Genomic DNA, 20730 nt, shown 5'->3' with positions numbered 1-20730 from the left:
CATATTTTTTAAATTTTCCTTGCTTGCTGGAAAACCAACATCAGGTCATAGTAACCCTGAATGCTGGCTGTTCCTAAAAAAAAATTTTTTAAATTTCAAGCTAAAAACAAATCAAAAATTAAAAATGAATATATATATTGTTCATACGCATATTTTTATGTAATTTTCATGGATAAAAAAAAAATAGGCACTTTTATGACCGTTTTCTTGGAAATCAACCGATCATTAAGAGGTTAAAACAAAAACATTAAAATGTTTGATAAGAAAATTTAAGAAAAATTCTGAATAAATAAGCACAGCATTTTTTTATTTTTAAAAGTAAAAAATTTTTGAATTTATAGGCCTACAAAAGTCTAAATACTTCAGTTGCTGGACATGAGAGTTTAATGGAGCAAGAACTGAAAGTGGTTTGACTGTGTCACACATAAATGTTATTATGTATTCAAAAAAATAAAGTCAAACCAAGTTATAAATTGAGATGAATGCAAAATAAAAAGAGTTACTTATACATTAGGTTAGCTGGATGTTGAGGAAATCATAATTAGTGAAATGTAAACTACTTGAGGACATTATATACTTCCGTTCTATGGCCTAAAAATATTATTCAATCTGTTTTAAAACAGACCTTTAGATACATTAAATATAATCATACAATATAAAAACAATTTCAACTATTAAAATAAACTATCAAAAGTTGCAGCACCAATTAAAAAGTTTTCACACATGTTGAAATCAGTTCAATAGAAGATTAGAGAAAACAATTCTTAAGTATATCTGAATTTTAAACATTTTCAATGTAACACACATTGTTACTGTTAAGTTTCTATTAAATGAGCTATAACAAGTATAGCATTTTTGTAAATGAAATTTCATAAAAGATTTTTTTTAAAAATATTTAAAAAACAGCTTGGAAAAAACAGCAAATTCTAACTATGTTAAAAAAATAATATAAGTAGAAAACAACTTACAAGCAGGCTCAACAAAAAATTGAAAAGATGGACCATTACGGCCACTTGAACTTATGGTGCTTTGGACATTGCAAGAATATAGGGCTTCATCAACATTTTCCAGGGAAGAAAAATATAAATTTCCATCATGTGAAACAAAAACTCTTTGATCTTCTTGAACAAAATTCGGCCAGTGATTTCTTGTCCAATAATAATTCACTCCTAAAACCAAGTAAAGATTAAAAATAATATAATAAGTAATATATTCTAAACATAATTAAGTAGTTTTAAAAATTTAAAGGATACTTAAAATTATTGTGAATAACTATTAAAGAACGATGGAATTTTTGAAAATGAGTTTTTATGATTGCTAGTAATCATGAGAAAGAAATTAAATTTAAATATTTTATTTTAAAGCTAAATTATAAAGAAAAGCAACCTATTTTATACCATGAAATAGCATTGGAATGCAACTAATTAAGCCAATAATAAAAATATAAAAATTTTCTCATTGGATGTATAAATACCTTATTTGTATAGATATCTTATATCGTAATTGGATAAATATCTTTTTTTTTTTTTTTTTTTTTTTTATTAGCAGTCCAGTATATCCTTTATTTATTTTCACTGTGTGTAAATTTGAATAAAGATTTTTATATTAACTTGTAGTCATATGGGTTCCTCAATCTATGTACTTAATAAGCCTAACCAAACAATAATAAAAAATTTTAAGGTTAAGGAATTGTTAAGATTAAGGAATTATTTATAGCTTGTTTTCTTTTCTTTTTAATAGTATTATATTTTTACTTATTTCATACATGTTGGTAATGAACTAGGCTTTGGCTTAAAATACATTACTGCAAATTCTTGTAGCGTGTTTATTTACCAGCATTTCATCTATTCGACAAAGCCCTACACCATTTGTAGAACATTTAACATCACATACTATAGATCACACATACTATAGACCACACAGATTATTCACAATATGTCCATACCAAGTATTTCCACACTGAGTTAATATCTTAAAATTTTAATTAATACCTTATTAAAAAAAAATTTTGAACTTATTAAAGATAACTTTGTTCTTTATTTTAAATATTATTTACTTTATTTCTGCTTTTTAATATTTTGGTAGTCTGTCATATTTTTAAATTAGCAACAGCTGCAGATAATTCCTTACTAAAATATTTGCTAATTCACATAACATATGATAATATCTAATAATTTGAAATAATATATGATAATATTGGTTTTAATTAAATTAACTTTCAATTGCATAATCATTGTAATAAATTCTTTGTATTTGTTACTGAGGTTGCTAAAATAATTCTTTGTTATTTACTTCACATTATTGAATTCTGAAATTCATAATGTAGAAACAACTGCAATTTTAATATAAAAATCCAACACCTTCTAAAACCATTTTTAACCCCTGACAAATAATTACTTGGAAAAGGATGTTTTTTAATTGTTATCATTAATCCTATTAGTTTTGAATGAACAAATAACTTTTAACATAAAATAATTAATTGATGGCATTTCATTGTTTGTCTATTTGGCCATTGTTTTGCATACATTAAATAAATTGAATGAATTATTATTATTTTTTAAGTTATGATCTTATACAACACCATATGCAGTGGTGAATGGGTTAAAAAGAAAAAGTTGACAAGTATATATTTTTAAAAAGTCCATTTTAACTATACTAAAATATTTTTTCGGACAGAGTGAAATATATTTACTTGGATAATGTTGAGGAGGATCACAAGATAAAGATTTCCCACGATTTTTTTTTCCTCGGTCAGATGATCGCTTCTTATTAAATTCTCCAATATCTAAGAAATAATAATTTTTATTATTTTTATAAAGAACTTACAAGGATAAATACACTAAAAAATATTAGTGGAAGGGAAATGAAACATTTATTTCGTCACTGATGCAGAGGTGCCAACTTTCCAAACAGTTTCCAATTACCAGAATTATAATAATACACATAAAGTAAACAAATTCAAATTACTGTACCTTCAAGGAGGTTTTACTACTTAAATCTATATAGGTATATACCTAATATTAATAATATGCATTAATTTATTATTAAATAAAAAAATTACACTTAAGAGGGGTTTTTTTTTCAAATATTAGCTCCAACAACAAAATTTCATAGCTCTTGGTAGGAAAGAAACGAAAAAAAAATTTGGGAAAAAGAAAAGGAAAAAAGAAATGTAAAGGGAAAAAAAACATTTTTAAAAATCATAATTTGTAATATCCATCTATAAGACTGTAATCTTGACAAAGAAATTATAATAATAGTTTTCATCTCCACTTATAGTTAAAATATATATCACAGGGATTTTAATCTTTTTTCATTATATATAGAATTTGGTAAGAACAACTGATTTTTCATAGTGGTCAAAATAAAATAATATCCATTATAAAGAAATGTAAAATTTTCAGTGAAATGGAATTATTTTATTTTTAATTGAAAAAAATAACATTCTATAGGTTATTAAGAGTATGGATGGGAAAGTTTGAACATCCAGAATATTTGGAAACCTGCAAATTCTTCAAACATTATAATAACTACAAGTTTCGGCTTTAAACATCCCTTTGGCTAATTACTGAGTTACCTAGTAAGTTAAATAATTATAAAATTATGAACTTTTAAAAATTACAAAGTATACCCAATCCATGTAACTGTTAAACTTTGTATAATTTAGGAATATATAAAAATAAAGTATAGAATAAAAACATTTTATTATAAATATTTATAAAGAGCATCTATGTGATACATATGCAACAATAAAAATAAACTTACATCCAAAACTTAATTGCACAGTTTGACTAACAACAACTCCAAATTCATTTTCAGCAGTACAATGATAATTCCCTCTGTCTTTATTTTGTTGAGGACTGCTGATAATTAAAGTACCATCAGTCTGAGTATATCGGGGATCACTTAATGGGTCAACAAGTTCACTGACTAGAACATTTTTAAATTCCTCCTTTAAAAGAATAAATTGAACAAAAAAATTAGAACATTAAGCAAACGTAAAAAAAAATAAAGAATGTCTTACACTAGCATACCTTGTACCATTTGTAGATTGGTGATGGGAAGCCGGCTGCAACACATTTAAGGGCAACATTATTAACTTGTTTTCGAGAACCTGGGTCAAAAATAACAGCCTCTGGCTCTTGTATAAAATAAGGACCTCTGGGAATCTTTTCTTTATCAAAAACAACAATACCGTAATCTATATTGAAAAATAAATTCAATTGCATTCTTATTTCGTTGAAATCAAAGCCTTAAATATAAATCAAATATAATTACACACAGGATAACATATAAGTGTTCAGTCTTTTATGTTACCATTCTACATAAGTAAATTAATAAAGCAAGCAAAATATAATGTAAAAACAATAATTTATTAAACACACTCTTTCAGAAGTGAGAATGATAATTCTGATATGACGTCAAGTGAAATATTTCAATCACAAAATTATTGCCTTATCTCAATATCATGGACATAAGAAAATATTTAATTTTTCTGATAAAGGTTAACACAGCACCAATTTTATAAAAAAAAATAAAAATCAATATTTTTTTCTTATGCACTACATCATATTATTACTGTGTTTAAAGACAGTTCGCATTCTTCAAAACATGATACTCTTATAGAAATGTACATACATTCCCCACTGTGATACAATTTTTTATAACAAAAGTTATCCTCAATAAAAATACTGCATGAAACGTCTAATTATTTTAATTAACAAATAAATAAAATTTAACAAAATCAATTTTATAATATACTTTCTACATATTAAGAAAATTTCCCTTAAGAAGCTTCTTCCTTTTCCATCTTGGATCTTTGTCTAAATTTCTGATTTTTGTTTTCTCGACATTTTTCTTTTCTTAAGAAACTTTTGATGATAGACTAACATTTGACACCTTTAAACAAAGTTATGAAAAAAGAGAATAGAAGAAACAGCACCTGATAGCTTTTAGAACGTCTATATAATTTGTTTCTCAAAAATTGATAGCAATAAATTATTTGGTTAATAATTACAGATAGGTAATCTAATACTGAACATTTGTCTGTTTTTAAAATTTACTTTTCTTATTGTTTAAAAAGTTGAAAAAAATTTGTGTGATGTTGAAAAATTGTTATAATGTTAAAACCAAAATAAAAAATTTTAACCAAAATCTAAAAACAGGCACACTATATTAGTAAACTACCTTTAGAAAATGCTGAATACAAAATTCATATTTTTTCCAGAAAAAATCAATTGAAAATCTAAAATATTGTCCACTATATATCTTTAATTCTGATTTGGTAATGCAGGCCCGTCCCTAACCGATTCGAGAGGGGGGTGTTGAAGTATATTTTGCCGACTGTCATGTGTGTATATATATATATATATATATATATATATATATATAAGTTATCTTCAAAAACTATTTATGATCAATTTTTAAAATTATCCAGTATAATATTACCTTGTGCACATCCATTTCGGGCCCATCCTTGGTAACTAACAAATCAAAACTCAGAATAACAAATCACTTCGGCAGTGCAGTAAGAATGACACTTTAAAACCCTTTTGTTACACTCGATTTGCGCTTTTGTTTTCATCTTTTGTTTTCATATTTTGTAATCTGGCAATCTTTCTGCGAAAACATTTTTAAATCATTCTTAAAAAATAACCGTCCATGTAAGTTGTTATGATATTGCTACTCGCTTTATAGTCCCCCCTTTTTAATGTTTTTTCTTTTTATTTTATTTCTTCTTTTTATTTTATTTTATTTTATTATCTGTTTTTACATGTTATATTTACTTTTTATGATCTATTTTTATGTAGTTATTTTATTAACAAATTTTTGAGTGCTCCTCACACTATTGTATTAATATATTTTGCTTTGGCTTTATTGATACAATATCAGAAAGCACTCTGTTTTGCGGATATAATCGTGTGGGCTGAAGAAAAGATTATATCTTTTTTTCCGGTTTTTTATTTTCTCCGGTTTTTTAATTAACATTTCACTTTTTTTTTTTTTTTTTTTTTTAAAAATAAAATGTTGTTTGTTATTTTTTACTTATTATTTCCCACCCCCTTTTTTTTCATATGTCTTTAATTTTTCTTTGTTTTATTCTTCATTTTGAACTTATCTAATGAGTGCTGTTTACTTGCAGCTTAAGCGCAATAAATGATACTTATTGTTTTTCTTAACTTTCTTAGTATTTTCTTGTATTTATTTATTTATTATATATATATATATATATATATATATATATATATATATATATATATATATATATATATATATATACAATTTGTATATGGCTAAAGCTTGATAATCAAAGGTAAAACAAATCAAATAAAAGAATTGAAATGCGCCGCAAAACTTGAGCTTATAAAGTTTATTTTGAAATCATTTCGACTAGTTATAAACATAATGCAATTCATCGAAATAATTTTTACAGCACTTAAAAATGCAACCGCCATGGGTGAAAAATGAGGTATTATTGATAGCTAAATAGTACCAGCAATTATTCAAAATAATGCAAAGAAAATATACTTTTTACATTTCTGTTAATTTTAATTATTAAAATGGTAACAAAATATTAAAGAAAAAAAACTATTTTTAAATAAACTGAAACTTATTCAATTAAAATAAGTTTTCAGTAATATTAAGCAGCAATTATTTGTGGAAATAATTTTAAAAAATAAAGTTGTAAATTTAAATGTTTTTCAACGCCACTTTGAAATACTTTTTACTTTATATTTAAATATTTTTTGGAAAATCACTTGGTAATTAAAATATATCTTTTGTTTCATTTAAACGTTGTTACCATAAGTTAATTACAGCAACTGTTTGAAGATGAGAAAGTAAGTCATAATCATCAAAAATACAGACTTCTTTAAGATATTGATTCAAAACAAAATTTATTCAAAAGTAAATTGACCTTTCATTTTTAAAAAATAAGAAAAAAAATTTAGAAAAACATTTAAAATATTTGCCATTTAAATTATAAATGAAGAAATTCACGTAAAAATGATAAAAAATTAAGATATTAGTAAAATTACGTTATATTATATTAGCTACATAAATTTACTTCGATGTTGATTTAAAAGCAAAAAATATTCTACCAACTTATCACGCTTAATATTGCCAACAATATCTTCTGCTTTGAGTAAAAGCAGTGAATTAAGGCGTCCAGTGGTCATTGTTGTTCGAAGATAGTTTTTAATCAATTTCATCTTGCTGAAAGTTCTTTCATTTGTCGCAACTGTCATTGGTGCAGTTAACGCTAATAGATTTAACAATAAAAACTTATGAAAGCATTTATGCTAAAATGTATGATCCTGCATTTTTAATACAAACTGTGAATTGAATTTTTACATAATTACAAAATATTAAGTTTTTTTTACTAATAATTAACTTAAATGAAAAACTGTTAACTTCAGTCAAAAAGATAATATAGAAACATTAAATAATTATACACATAAGAAATACGTCAACCCCGCTCAAAGGAATACCATCGGTTCCAGCCAAATCTATGCAATTAAGCGGGTTATTCGATCAAAAGGGGAGTGCAATATTCAATCCAAAATTCTGAATTTTTACGAAATTTTACTTTTTAATGGTGTTTAATGCATAGTATAGTATTTTGATTAAATAAGCTCAGTTTTATGATCAATAAACAATTATAATTAAAACTGTATGCATTAGTATCATAAAATATAAATGTCATTTAAAATTACATAAAAATAAATCAATATTAGTAAAAACTATAATGTAGGTACTGAAATATTAATTGATCCCTTCCGAAAAAATCTATAATTGAAGACTGTTTTTTATACCCGTTGAATTCATCAAAATTAGATATTCCCTTTTAGTTTCTACTAAAAATTTCATGACTTGCGTGTATTCCTTTCAAACACATTCAGAATTTTTTTTTACTTATTTATTTTTTTCAATCTTCGAAACTTGAGAAATTTTAATTAATGCTCTATTTAAATTAATGCGCTATTTTAGTTAAGGGTTTTCTGAAATTTATTACTTCTAAGATTCATTGTTTTGCTTTTTTCCGATTAATTTAAATCATTCCTCTTCGCTCTCAACTTGCACCAAACTCAAAGTCATTAAATGGGTTAAGCAATTATTCTATTTAAGAGAAAGACTCTCTGTACTCTAGTGTGTTAGGTTTTTGAAACTTTTTCTTATCAAAGTTAGTAGTGCATCAACAGGGGATCACAAGTCAAATCACTCTATCCTTTTTTTACACTCTAAATGATGTGTGTGTGAAGTAAGTCAAAGAGGGGTAAAAACTCCTTCGCTTACTTCAATGTATAAAACTGGCAGCAAGATTTGATTAATTTTTCAACTTTACCCCTAACACCTACTAATGAATAAGAAATCCCTATTGAAGTGACCACATATTGTATCTTTATCTTAACTGAAAAAGGGAAATTCCACTTTAGCTGGTGAAACATTTTTCAAAAATAAACAATATTTTTTTCATTTCAGTACCTCTTCTTTATGCAATTAGGCAGGGGCAAAAAACAACAAATAACCGTTTAAACGGGCAAGTTTAACATTAGTTTCTTCTAAAATGATTTGGTTCCATTAAATTTTATTCGTATAAGCGGGTAATTCGATTATGCGATTAAGTGGGGATGACAGAACAAAATAACTAAAAAGAATTATTTATCAAAAAAAACTGAATTTTCTATTTTTAAACACGTTACATTTTCAATAAAATTAGCATTAGTACATTTTTCTTCATAAAGGATTGCAGTTTGGACTTATAAAAACAAAGCCTACGAAGAAATATAGAATTTGAAATTTCAATTAAATAAGATCTATGAAAAATAATTTCAGCTGAAAAAATCTAAAAAAGAAAAAAAAAATACTATTTCAAGCACAAAATAAAAGCTTAGTAAAAAGTAAAAAACGGAAAGAGAATTCCAATTTTCAGAATTCAAATGTGATTTATCTTTTTCTATCCCTAGCTCCTACTAATGAATATAAATAACATAACATTTTTAATTGCTCTTTTTTCTTTCTTTTAATTATTTTACTGCACAAAAAATATTAAAAAAACAATTTTATCTGCTTCATAAAAATCAATTTTCACCCGAAATAATTTAATTGGAAAGTAATAACACATTTAATGCAATTTAAATAAACTTAATATTCAAACAATAAGACTGCAAGTAATAAATATGTATTCATAAAAAAATTATACTTACATTCAAAACTTAGACTGCGGTAGATAGGATGATCGTTGGCATGTGAGCGGATTTTCTATTTCATTCAATAATAATATGAATTTATAAAATACGCTTTGAGTAACTAAGTACCCGTACATAACAGTTAAAGACAGGTCAGTGAAGTAATTGGTACCACAGCTGCCTGTGCTTTGAGCCCCTTCCTTCCCCTTCTTAACCACATGGACAAAGATATTGTCTTTATTCTCAGAAAGAGTAAGAGAAAACATGAGAAAATATAGCTTAGGGCATTTCTAGCTAACCACTTTTAAAAGACCCTCGATTTTTAGAGTTGACAGAAATATCCGGGGTTTTGTCTGCTGCTTCACAAGATCGAGTCGCAGCTCCATCCTTTTTTGCGCCTCTTCATAGTGCCTGTAGCGGCTTGATCCAACACCTCCTTGAAGTAGAAAGGCCTCAGCACGGATCAATTTAGTAGTTTGATGTGACGAAGTTAACTGAGCAGTAGACGAAAAATAAGAAAAATGTCATTACGTTAGGGGTACTAAGCTGCGCAGTGGTTGAATATACAAAATATGTCATTACGTTTGGACTGCTAAGGGATATTTATGGTAACCCGTGCTGAGGCCTGTTCTTTCTAGGAGGTGTTGCTTGATCAAACAGAATTGCCACTTCTCCGTGAATATTCAGAATTCTCTATTTTCACCATATTTTTATTGAAATAATTAATGAATCCAAAATTACAACATTTAACACTTTGAACTCGGTAACCATTCTCAAATTGTGTGAAATGATTGAAGTGTTGATTCGATTGAGTGTAACTCAATTTAATGTTTCAGAATTCTTAGGATTCTTGAAAAAAAAATATTAAAAGAAAAAAACAGTATTTTATTTTCAAAACAGAAACTTTTATAAAGGTGAATTGAGGATCACATATATATGTTAACTATTTTCCATAGAGAATATCAAATTTTGTTGTCATGATTAATTGTTCTAAAGATATAAATTAGTCCCTGAACACTTTATTTTAGGTTAAAAAATTTTGAACTCAGGTAATAATCCAATCATCATAGAATTTTAAAAGTTATGAACTGAATGGTAGTTAACAAATTAAATGTTTTTATTTTCTTTTTTGGAGTTAGGAGTCCTTTGGAGTTAGTAAAATTCTTCATAATAGAAAAATAGCGTTTACTAATTGAAAATATAAATTATTTAATAATTTGTGTTATTTAAACAGAATTTAACAATTTAAATAAGACATTTTAAATAATAAAGTATCCTATTTAATAGGTACTCTTATTTGTAATTTTTTCCCTATATTTTTAAAGTAAAAAAAAAAATTTGTTGCATCACCGGCACGATTATTTCATATAAAATTTATAATTCTTTAAAAAAAAATCATGTAAGTTCATCACTTCCTTTAAAAAAATTACTTAAACGTCTAATAAAGATTTAATATAATTCAGATAAATAATATCTGAATTTTATGATACATTATTAGCTAACTAAAAATTAAGGTCACTACAAAATTTTTTTAAATTTAAGAATGTGTCGTTGAAATAATAATACAAGAGAAACGGTTTTTGAGATTTTGGTATGTAATGTCGGTCATCTTGCTTTGAATTATCATAAATGGTTACTCTTGGAAGAGAAGAAAAAAAACTAAATTTAAAAACACATTTCACAACAAGATTTGCCGAGTCGGGTCTAGGATCCCGAAACGAAATTCAGATAACATTGAAATCCGTTTAAATCTCATCACCGATGAAATATCCGACAATGAAAGAATTTCGGCAAATCCGGGATTTTGGCTTGTAAAAAATAACAATTTTTTAAAAAAATGCCGACTCAACCTGAATTTGCCGACTGGATGATATCTCTGGGGGGGGTGAGACACCCCTCTCACCCCCCGTTGGGGACGGGCCTGGGGTGATGGCCTAGTATTTCACATGTTTCAAAGGATAATGCTAAGAAGAGTTTTGTCAAGCATCAGTTTATTTGTGAAAGTTTGATTAAGATGATTAAAACTATATATTCGAAAAGAGGCCTTTTAAATAACCACTACCACAATGTGCACATATTCAGTATGTGCAACCACAATCACATTTCTGCTTCAACAGTTCTTTTCTTACTAATATTATTTGATTTTTTAGTCAGATTTAAATTTGTGGCATCAAGTCAATATTAAGGAGGATATATAAGATAATATTCATGCTCAGAAAAGAAAAGAACAATATTAGCCAAAAATGCTTCTTACTTTTCATTACTTTTTCCCTTTACTATGCATAGTTATGCTAATGTTTGCTATCTCACAGACGTTTTTTTTTTTTTTATTTATATCACATATGTAGTAACAGAAATGATGCAAAAAGGTAAAGAGTGGTGACTGTATCGTGATTCAAGATTTGCGTTAATTAAGTTGATCTATTTTGCACATATCACGACAAACATTTCTTATATATATCTAATATGTGTTTATAGAAAAGATAAACAAAAATGTAAAAGGTGAGGATTTATTTGTGACTCAAGATAGCAAAATATTCTTGATTCTATCGCTATTTTAATTTTTAAAAAAATTTCACAAGAGAATGTCCAAAGATCTTCACTCTTTAACTAGTTTCATCTTTTCAACAACTCTTATAGAATGCTTATTGTAGCAGAATAAATATTTAGGTATCTGAAAAGCAGTAAGAAGAAAGAAATGATAGTTTTTATTATTAATATATTTAACAGAAGTGAAAAAAAAATTTTAAAAAGTTTTCATACGCCTGGATATGGGACTTTGTACTTTACTATCTTTAACAAGGAACAGGAAAAAAAATTTACACTTATTCTTATTGCCAAAACTTTAATTAATGTGCCATTTTATGACACATAATATGATCAGATTTTGTGCTATTGAAGACACAGATATAAAAAGCTATCCACAATAATTATTTGACAATTTATAACAAATTTAGCAATTTCCAAAATCATTTATTTAATAACTAGCTATTAAACATGATAAAATTAAGTTACATATTTCACTGTTTCTTACCAATATCTCGTTCAGTAATTATTAATTGATTCAGATTTTCTTTCCAAATTTCACAAATGTAAGCCATTAATTCAGTAGAATCTACTTTCTGAAGACCCCATTTATTGGCCAAATCAGAGTAACTATGTAAAAATAAAAAAGAAGTATAAGATATAATAATTGTAAGCTAATATTTTATAAGTAATCTCAGAGATGCAGAAAAATTAACTAGATTTCAAAGTTAGATTCTACATTTTGAATAAGAATGCATAAGATATTACATTAAATTGAAACGAGATTTGTAAGCAGAAATGTTTACAAAAATATTAACTACATAGCAAACATAAAAAATAGTCAGCAAAAATTGAGATAGATACAACTCTATTTTATAACACATTAAGCTTTCTGAATCCTTAACTCAACATTTTCATGAGTTAGCATGCTATTTCAATTCTGTAATATTTGTAAAAGTTTTTTTTTATTTTTAAGTTAATGAAATAGTTTAGTCCTAAGCCTATCTTTAAATAAAAAATACAACTCTTTTAAAGTATTTATTGAAGAAATCATTACATTCAAGGATACAAATAAAATATTTTAATTATTTTATTTTAAAGAAAACCAAACATACTTTCAGAAATATTTATCTCGATGTAAGATATCAAATCATTTTTCCTTTCTGCATATCTGAAATATTATATGGCTAAAGCAATAAATATTGTATAAAAGTACAGCTTGCTTCTGTTTAACGATTTCGAAGAGATCGTGAAAAATCACCTTTAAATAGACTTTGTTGAAAAATAACGTTTGAAAAACCCTTCACACTTTTGCAGGTGCAGAAATATCAATTTATTTCATGATAACTCTGAATGCTAGAAAATGTTTTTATTTTTATTTCATATTGCATTGCACAATATATATGAATAAAATTAAATAAAATACTAAAATCACCTTTAAATAGACTTTGTTGAAAAATAACGTTTGAAAAACCCTTCACACTTTTGCAGGTGCAGAATTATCAATTTATTTCATGATAACTCTGAATGATAGAAAATGTTTTTATTTTTATTTCATATTGCATTGCACAATATATATGAATAAAATTAAATAAAATACTAAAAGAACAAATTCGATTTTTATAAAAAAAATTAAATAATTATTGATTGTTTCAATTGTAGTCTTGCTTTAATAACTTCTTCGCAGGGGCGGATCTACTTAAGGGCTTTTTGGGCTGCACCCCAGGGCCCCGTGGATACAAAGGGCCCCAGTCCCCACTGAAAACAATAGGTGATATTTTGAATTAAAAAATATCTAATATTAAAAAAAAATTATTATAAGGTTGGCAACCCAGAGATCAATCAACCCATGCATGTGCGCGTCTGTCGAGCGGAACGGGAAATTCCCCGTCGCTTGTTTTGGTCAGTGTATTTTTTCGCGTCTATTACGGGGGACTTCCCCCCTCTCCGCTTAACGCCCGGCGTAATTTTTTTCCGCACTTCTGTTAACGTCGTCAAAGTGACAAACTTGTTTTGTTTACTAATAAATGATAACTTAAAAATTATAAAGACTGGACCTTTCTCTTATTTTCCTTATAATTGAAAGTACATAATCAGCATAAGAAAAGATTTCCTGCTCTTAGTTGGTAAGTAAAAAGAACTATAAATCATGCTTATTTTGTTTTTAATGTATTTTTTCAATACTAAATGAGCTTTCTAATCGATTTTCAATGATAATTTGTGAATTACTGCACTCATTACAAAGTATTAAAATGTGACGTGAAGAACAATATTACATTGATTATCTCGTTCCCTGTTTATAACCAGAAAATTATCAACTTCATTGTTTATTTTCAGAAAAATATCAAAGTCTTATTTTACAATATGTCTGGTAGAAAATATAAAAGTGGAGCTGAGAAACGGAAATTACAGCTAGATCGAGAAAAAGAAATAAAGAAGTGTGCAAAAATTGAAACTTTTTTCAAATTAGAATATAAAAACGAGAATGAAATAGCTACAAATTTATTAACAAGGGAAAAGGAAGGGATCTTATCCGAAGAGAATCTATTTGAAGGGAGCAGAAAATCGCAACACCAGGGGAAAAAAACAAGTGATGAAAATGTGCAAAGTCTTGACTACAAGCAACCCTCTGATCCCACTGAAAACTATATTGGTGTTCAGCAAGAGGACGGTAATATCGAGGCGGAAAGAAATTTAGAGAATATTAAGTTTGAGTTTGAGAAATATGCTACCGTGGGCTTGTGGCCAGAATTTCTAAACAATGATTTTATTAATGACATCCTCTCACATGGAATGACTGACTTTCAAAATAAAGATCCGAAAAATATATATTCAGCTTCAATAAAGAAATACAAAGAACAAAACAGAACATCTTCAAATAGATATTTCATTAAGAAAATGAAAAACGGTCAATCACTGGAAAGATCTTGGTTATGTTATTCAACCAGGGTTGGTACTGTTTTTTGTTTGACTTGCAAACTTTTTTCTAAAATCCCTTCTCAATGCATAACGGGATTTTCTGATTAGAAACACTTAGAAAATCATGAAAATTCTAATGAACGTAAGAAATCAATGTTAGTGTGGTTGACACAAAAAGAAAATAGATCTGTTTCAGACAAGCAGCTTCAGAAGCAATTAAGAAAGGAAACAGGATATTATCACAATGTCCTAAAACGGGTTATTGCAGTGGTCAAATTTTTAAGTATAAGGCGCTTAGCATTTAGAGGTTCCGAGGAAGTATTTGGTTCACCACATAATGGTAATTTTATGGGTGCTCTGGAGCTATTGGCAGAGTTCGATCCATTCGTTCATGAACACATTGAACAACGAGAGCTGCGACCAAAACCGATAATATCGTACTTATCAAAAACAGTATATGAGGAAATAATTGAGATTATAGGCCGACAGATAATTAAGCAAATTATTACTCAAATAAATAACGACGACACAAAGTATTATTCAATTGCGATGGATTCTCCCCAGATCTATCTCACAATGATCAACTTGCTATTGTATTACGGTACTGTTTTCGGGGATAAGTGTATGAAAGATGTGTATCCTTCATTAAAATTAGTAGTCATACTGGCTTACATTTATTTAATATTCTACAAGACTTTTTAGAAACAAATGGACTACTACTGGATAATTGTAGGGGACAATCTTATGACAACGCTGCTAATATGGCAGGTCACTACAATGGTGTACAAGCACTATTAAAACAAAAATATAAATCCGCGGATTATGTGCCGTGTGTTGCGCGTTCCCTTAACCTAGTTGATGAAGAATCTGTTAAGGTTGCAACCGATATTGTGAACTTTTTTGGAGTAGTGCAAAAAATATACATTTTCTTTTCTATTTCGACTCATAGGTGGGAACTGTTAAATAGCGAAACAAAACTCACATTTAAGATAAAAAGCTTAAGCCAGACCAGATGGTCTTGTCACTATGATGCAGTCAAAGCTTTGAAAAATAATTATGATGACATTAGGAAAATTTTCGAAAGTTTCAGCGAAAATGAGGATGAAAAAGTTGATTTCCGGAAAGAGGCATGAAATTTATTCTATAAAATGGCGAAACTCGATACTGCAATTTTGATTATTTTTTAGAAGAAATTTTGGGGAGATTTAATTTAGTTAATAAAAAAAATAAAGAGCCCTGGTTAAAATTTTGTGAAGGCAACAAGTTAATTGTGTCATTAAAAGACTGCGTGAACAACATAAGGCACCAATCAGATCAGAAGCAAAAGGAATACAAAGAGAAAGATAAAAATTTAAGTACTAGTGTGGGAAGAGACTACAATGACATAAACAAGAGACGCATTACTCCAAAATTTTCAGATAAGTCTACAGATAAATTTTCAGTATACGGCGCAGAAAATTTAAAAGAGACACGATAAAAGTTGCGTTGGATAAGCTGATTATGGATTTAAATAAAAGGAGCCAAGTCTGTGAGATGTATGGCAAGAAATTCAAATTTTTAATGGATTTGCAAGACAAAAATATGGAAAACATAGGTCTGGAAAGTGTACGTAATATTGTTGATTATTATCCAGATGACGTAGACAAGCATTTAGTGAATGAGTGCATTTAGTGAATGAGTGCATTCAGTTAAAATCTTATTTACTTCAGTCTAAGCCAGAGTCTTACACCTCTTCCGGTGAAATTTTTATGCTAATTTATAAAAAGAAACTTGTTGATGTTTTCCCAAATTGCTATACTATCTTAAAGATTTTTTTAACTTTGCCAATCACTAGCTGTGAAGCGGAGTGCTCTTTCCCCAGGATGATATATATAGAAAACAAATATAGGACTACAATGTCGAACCAACGACTAAATCATTTATCAGTTCTTGCCATAAATTGTGATTTAACGAAGGACTTACAATGTGATGAGCAAATAAAGGAATTTGCAGCACAAAAATGCAGAAAGGTTGCTTTATATTTTATATAACATAACTACACATAACCTGCCAATTTCTTTTGTAATAATGTTGTACAGTTGCTATTTGTATACACAAATGAAAATAAATAAATAAAAAATAAATAAAATTATTTTATTGTCCTATTTTTTCTATATACTTATCTGCATCACTATAGAAATCAGTTTCTTGACAAAATGGCTATTAGGGCCCCTAAGTAGTTTCAGCCCAGGGCCCCACAAATTCACGATCCGCCCATGCTTCTTCTTCTAGTTTTTCAATAATTTTAAAGGAACCATCTCCCATATTAGATAATATATCTTCTTGAAACATCAAGAGTAGAAGTTGCATGTCTTTAAATAGAGATTTTTTTACAATTTTACAAGCTGTGGCAGCAACATATTGTCTTGAAATAGCGACTGTCATTAAGTCGAGCACCATTAATGAGAAACTGGATAGTATTAGGAAAAGTTAGTGTAGTTTAAAATGTACAGTAGAGAACCGATTATCCGGAACGATTGGGACTATCACTATTCCGGATAACTGATTTTTCCGGTTTTCTGAATCGCTACAAAAAGCCGTTTTTTTAGTGTTAAACCTAACTAAAAAAAAAATATTTGGAAATAATCTTTAAAATAAGAAAAAACGATGAGGTAATACACTAATGATTATTTCTGAAATGATGGTAAGGTACATCTTTCAAAAAAGAAAGAAAAATCGTAAAATCTCATGAGGAAAAAAAAAATTTTTTTTAAAAATTGCGGAAAAATTTCGTTCCGGTTTTTTGGTTTTCCGGTTTTCTGATTTCCGGATAACGGGTTCTGTACTGTATTTCCAACATTCTTTAGAAAATAAATAAATAAATGGGTTTCCTTTTATCAAATCAATAAAAAAGTTCTTGGAAAGAAAATTCCATTATAGAAAGATAATATACTTTAGATAATGAATAAATATTACAAACATGCACATAGTGAATAAAATAATACTATAAAAAAGTTAAACATACATATATACATATATATATATATATATATATATATATATATATATATATATATATATATATATAATAAAAAAATAGATGCAATTCAACAAATTTTTCTAATATTGTTCAATCAATTAAGCAACTACTCAATTAAGTAATTACTCCCATAGACAAAGCTAACAATAATTATGCTATATTCTGTAAAAAATTCTATGCTGAACTTTTAAATACGGAATTAAAAAATAGTAAAAATTTTGAACTTAGTAATTTCAATAACATTGTCATTAAAAAAATTTTAGCTTTTTACAAGAGATTAAAAATTTAAATTAGCAATATACAATTTCCTTACTTAATTATCAGTCCTAAATTTCATAAAATTCCAGTAAAATTTAGAACTATCACATGTGGGTCTAATACTTATTTAACTAAACCTGGCACCATTTTCTCTAACTACTTAAATAAGATTATTAACAATATTACTAAAGAAGGTTTCTCTTGGATTATCACTAATAATCAACCGATTTTAGATTTCATTAAACATAATAAAATTAATTCTATTGCGACTTTTGATTTCCAGGATCTTTTCAATAGCATTCCCCTTTCTAAACTAAAAGATGTCCTTTTGAACTATTACTATGATTTTAAAAATATCCATTGTTGCGATTTTGATTATTGGGAAATTCTGATTAATTTTTGTCTTTTTAGTAATTATCTTTACAATGGAAAGGATATTTTTCTTCAAATTAATGGAATACCACAAGGATCTAATTTTTCATCTCTCTAAGCTAACTTATTTTTGCATTATTATGAAAAAAATTATACTCTTAGAATTAAATTTGTTTTTAGATATATTGATGACTTAATTATCTTTAATTTCCAAGATTTTACTATTTTATTGAGTGATATATACCCTGAGGAATTAATCTTACTTCGTAATCATGATGATAATATTAATTTCAATTTTTTGGATTTGGGTATTATAAAAGTTGAAAATATCTGCTTTGTTGATTTATACAATAAAAGAAATGATTTTAATTTTAATATTAATAAACTAATTACTTGGAATTCTAATGCATCTAGGAGCATCTATTTAAATACCACTTTTAATGAAATGAACAGAATTAAAAGAATTTGTATTAATATTTATTTATCCAAAAAACAAATCGATAAACTCTTTCAAAATTTGAACACAATGGATATCCAACTAAAGTAATGAAATTTTATATAAAATCATTGAATTAATCTTATATATTTTTGTGGATATATTTACTAAACATTTTTTTTTTTTTTTTTTTGTTAATTTTATAATTTTCCCATGTGCAAATCCATCTCGGGTAAATCCATTGCCAAAATTATTTACTAAATAATTTCTTTGTTAATTTGTATAATTTTGCCATGTGCAAGTCCATTTCGGGTAAATCCGTGGTTAAAATTATTTATTAAAAATTCCTTTACTAAATAATTTCCTTTGTTAATATATACAATTTTTCCATGTGCAAATCCATTTCGGACAAATCCGTGGGCAAAATTGATTGCTAAAAATTTCTTTACTAATTTAAAAAATTTTTCCATGTGCAAATCCATTTCGGGCAAATCCGTGGCTAAAATTATCTACTAAAAATTTTTTTCTTTGTTAATTTTTCCATGTGCAAATCCATTTCGGGCAAATCCGTGTAAAAATTATCTATTAAAAAATTTTTTCTTTGATAATTTATATCATTTTTCCATGTGCTAATCCGTGGCTAAAATTATTTGCAAAACAGGCAATTTATGTTTCTCTTTTCTATTTTATATTTTTTCTTAAATAAACATCTATTTTCTAACACTTTTTATGGTCAATTTTTAAAATTATCCAGTATAATATTACCTTGCGCACATCCATTTCGGGCCCATTCTTGGTAACTAACAAATCAATGCACAGAATAACAAATCACTTCAGCAGTGCAGTAAGAACGACACTTTAAAACCCTCTTGTTACACTCAATTTGCGCTTTTGTTTTCATATTTTGTAATCTGGCAATCTCTCTGCGAAAACATTTTTAAATCATTCTTGAAAAATTCCCGTCCATGTAAGTTGATCTGATTTCGTTACTCGCTTTATAGTCCATTTTTATACTGTTTTTTCTTTTTATTTTATTTTCTGTTTTTACATGTTATTTTTACTTATTTTTCTATTTTATTTGTTGTAATTTTTATGAAAAATTTTTTGAGTGCTCCTCACACTATTGTATTAATATATTTTGCTTTGGCTTCATTGATACAATATCAGAAAGCACTCTGTTTTGCGGATATAATCGTGTGGGCTGGTGAAAAGATTATATCTTTTTTTTCCGGTTTTTCTTTGGTTTTTTAAATAAAATTTAATCCTTTTTTTTTCTTTTTTTTAAACTGTTTGCTATTTTTTTTACTTATTATTCCCCCCCCCTTTTTTTTCTTTCCATATGTCTACAATTTTTCTTTGTTTTCTTCAACATTTTGAACTTTGTTTTTTCAACTTTGTGTGCTTGTAAAATATATTAATTTTCACTTAAATACAAACATTTATATATCAAATTGCAGGTAATTTAATGTAAAATTTAATAATAAATACAGTATTGCAATATCTGTATTACAAAAAAAGTTATGCAACTAATATCAAGATCTATCTTACATTTGTATTTTTTTAAAGTGATACTTGCATAATCAATACTTTGTAGGATAACCCTTATTTTTTAAGACAGCTTCACAGCGTCTTTTCATCGAGTGAACGAGTGTTTGGAGTTCATCTTTCATAATCACATGGTGGCAAGAATCATTTATAGCTTCAATAAATTGTCATTTATTGGATGAACGTTTTTTTTTCGTACAAGAATTTTCAAACGTCGCCACAAATTTTCAGTTGGATTGAGATCAGGGCTGCTTCCTGGCCATGGTAACATATCTAAGCCTTTATTTTGAAACCATGCTTTGCATGCTTTTGCTGTGTGGCATGGAGATGAATCCTGCTGAAAAATAAATGGTGCATTGTTGGGAAAGAGATCCCTGATGGAAGGTATCAATTTTGGTTTCAGGACAGTTTCGACATATTTTTTTGCATTCAGGATGCCATCAATCACTTGAATTCGGCCCACACCA

The 20730-nt window shown here is 27.2% G+C and overlaps 1 protein-coding gene across 2 annotated transcripts in view; it reads right to left on the bottom strand.

Annotated features, from left to right (window-relative positions):
• Window positions 1-20730, bottom strand: part of Cont (Contactin) — a 73333-nt gene that overhangs the window by 36400 nt on the left and 16203 nt on the right. For both annotated transcript variants that reach the window (XM_016056955.4, XM_016056956.5), the window contains exons 5-9: window positions 12223-12344; window positions 4035-4201; window positions 3766-3952; window positions 2693-2785; window positions 969-1169 (exon numbers count right to left, since the gene is read on the bottom strand). In XM_016056955.4, coding sequence (XP_015912441.2) covers window positions 969-1169; window positions 2693-2785; window positions 3766-3952; window positions 4035-4201; window positions 12223-12344 — 770 coding nt within the window. The remainder of the gene's footprint in view (window positions 1-968; window positions 1170-2692; window positions 2786-3765; window positions 3953-4034; window positions 4202-12222; window positions 12345-20730) is intronic.

This window comes from Parasteatoda tepidariorum, chromosome 11 (assembly GCF_982258835.1).
Source record: "Parasteatoda tepidariorum strain Cologne lab strain chromosome 11, Ptep-v5.0, whole genome shotgun sequence".
NCBI lineage: Eukaryota > Metazoa > Arthropoda > Arachnida > Araneae > Theridiidae > Parasteatoda > Parasteatoda tepidariorum.
The sequence above is the reverse complement of the archived record's forward strand: the minus strand, read 5'-3'. Positions and strand labels throughout refer to the sequence as shown.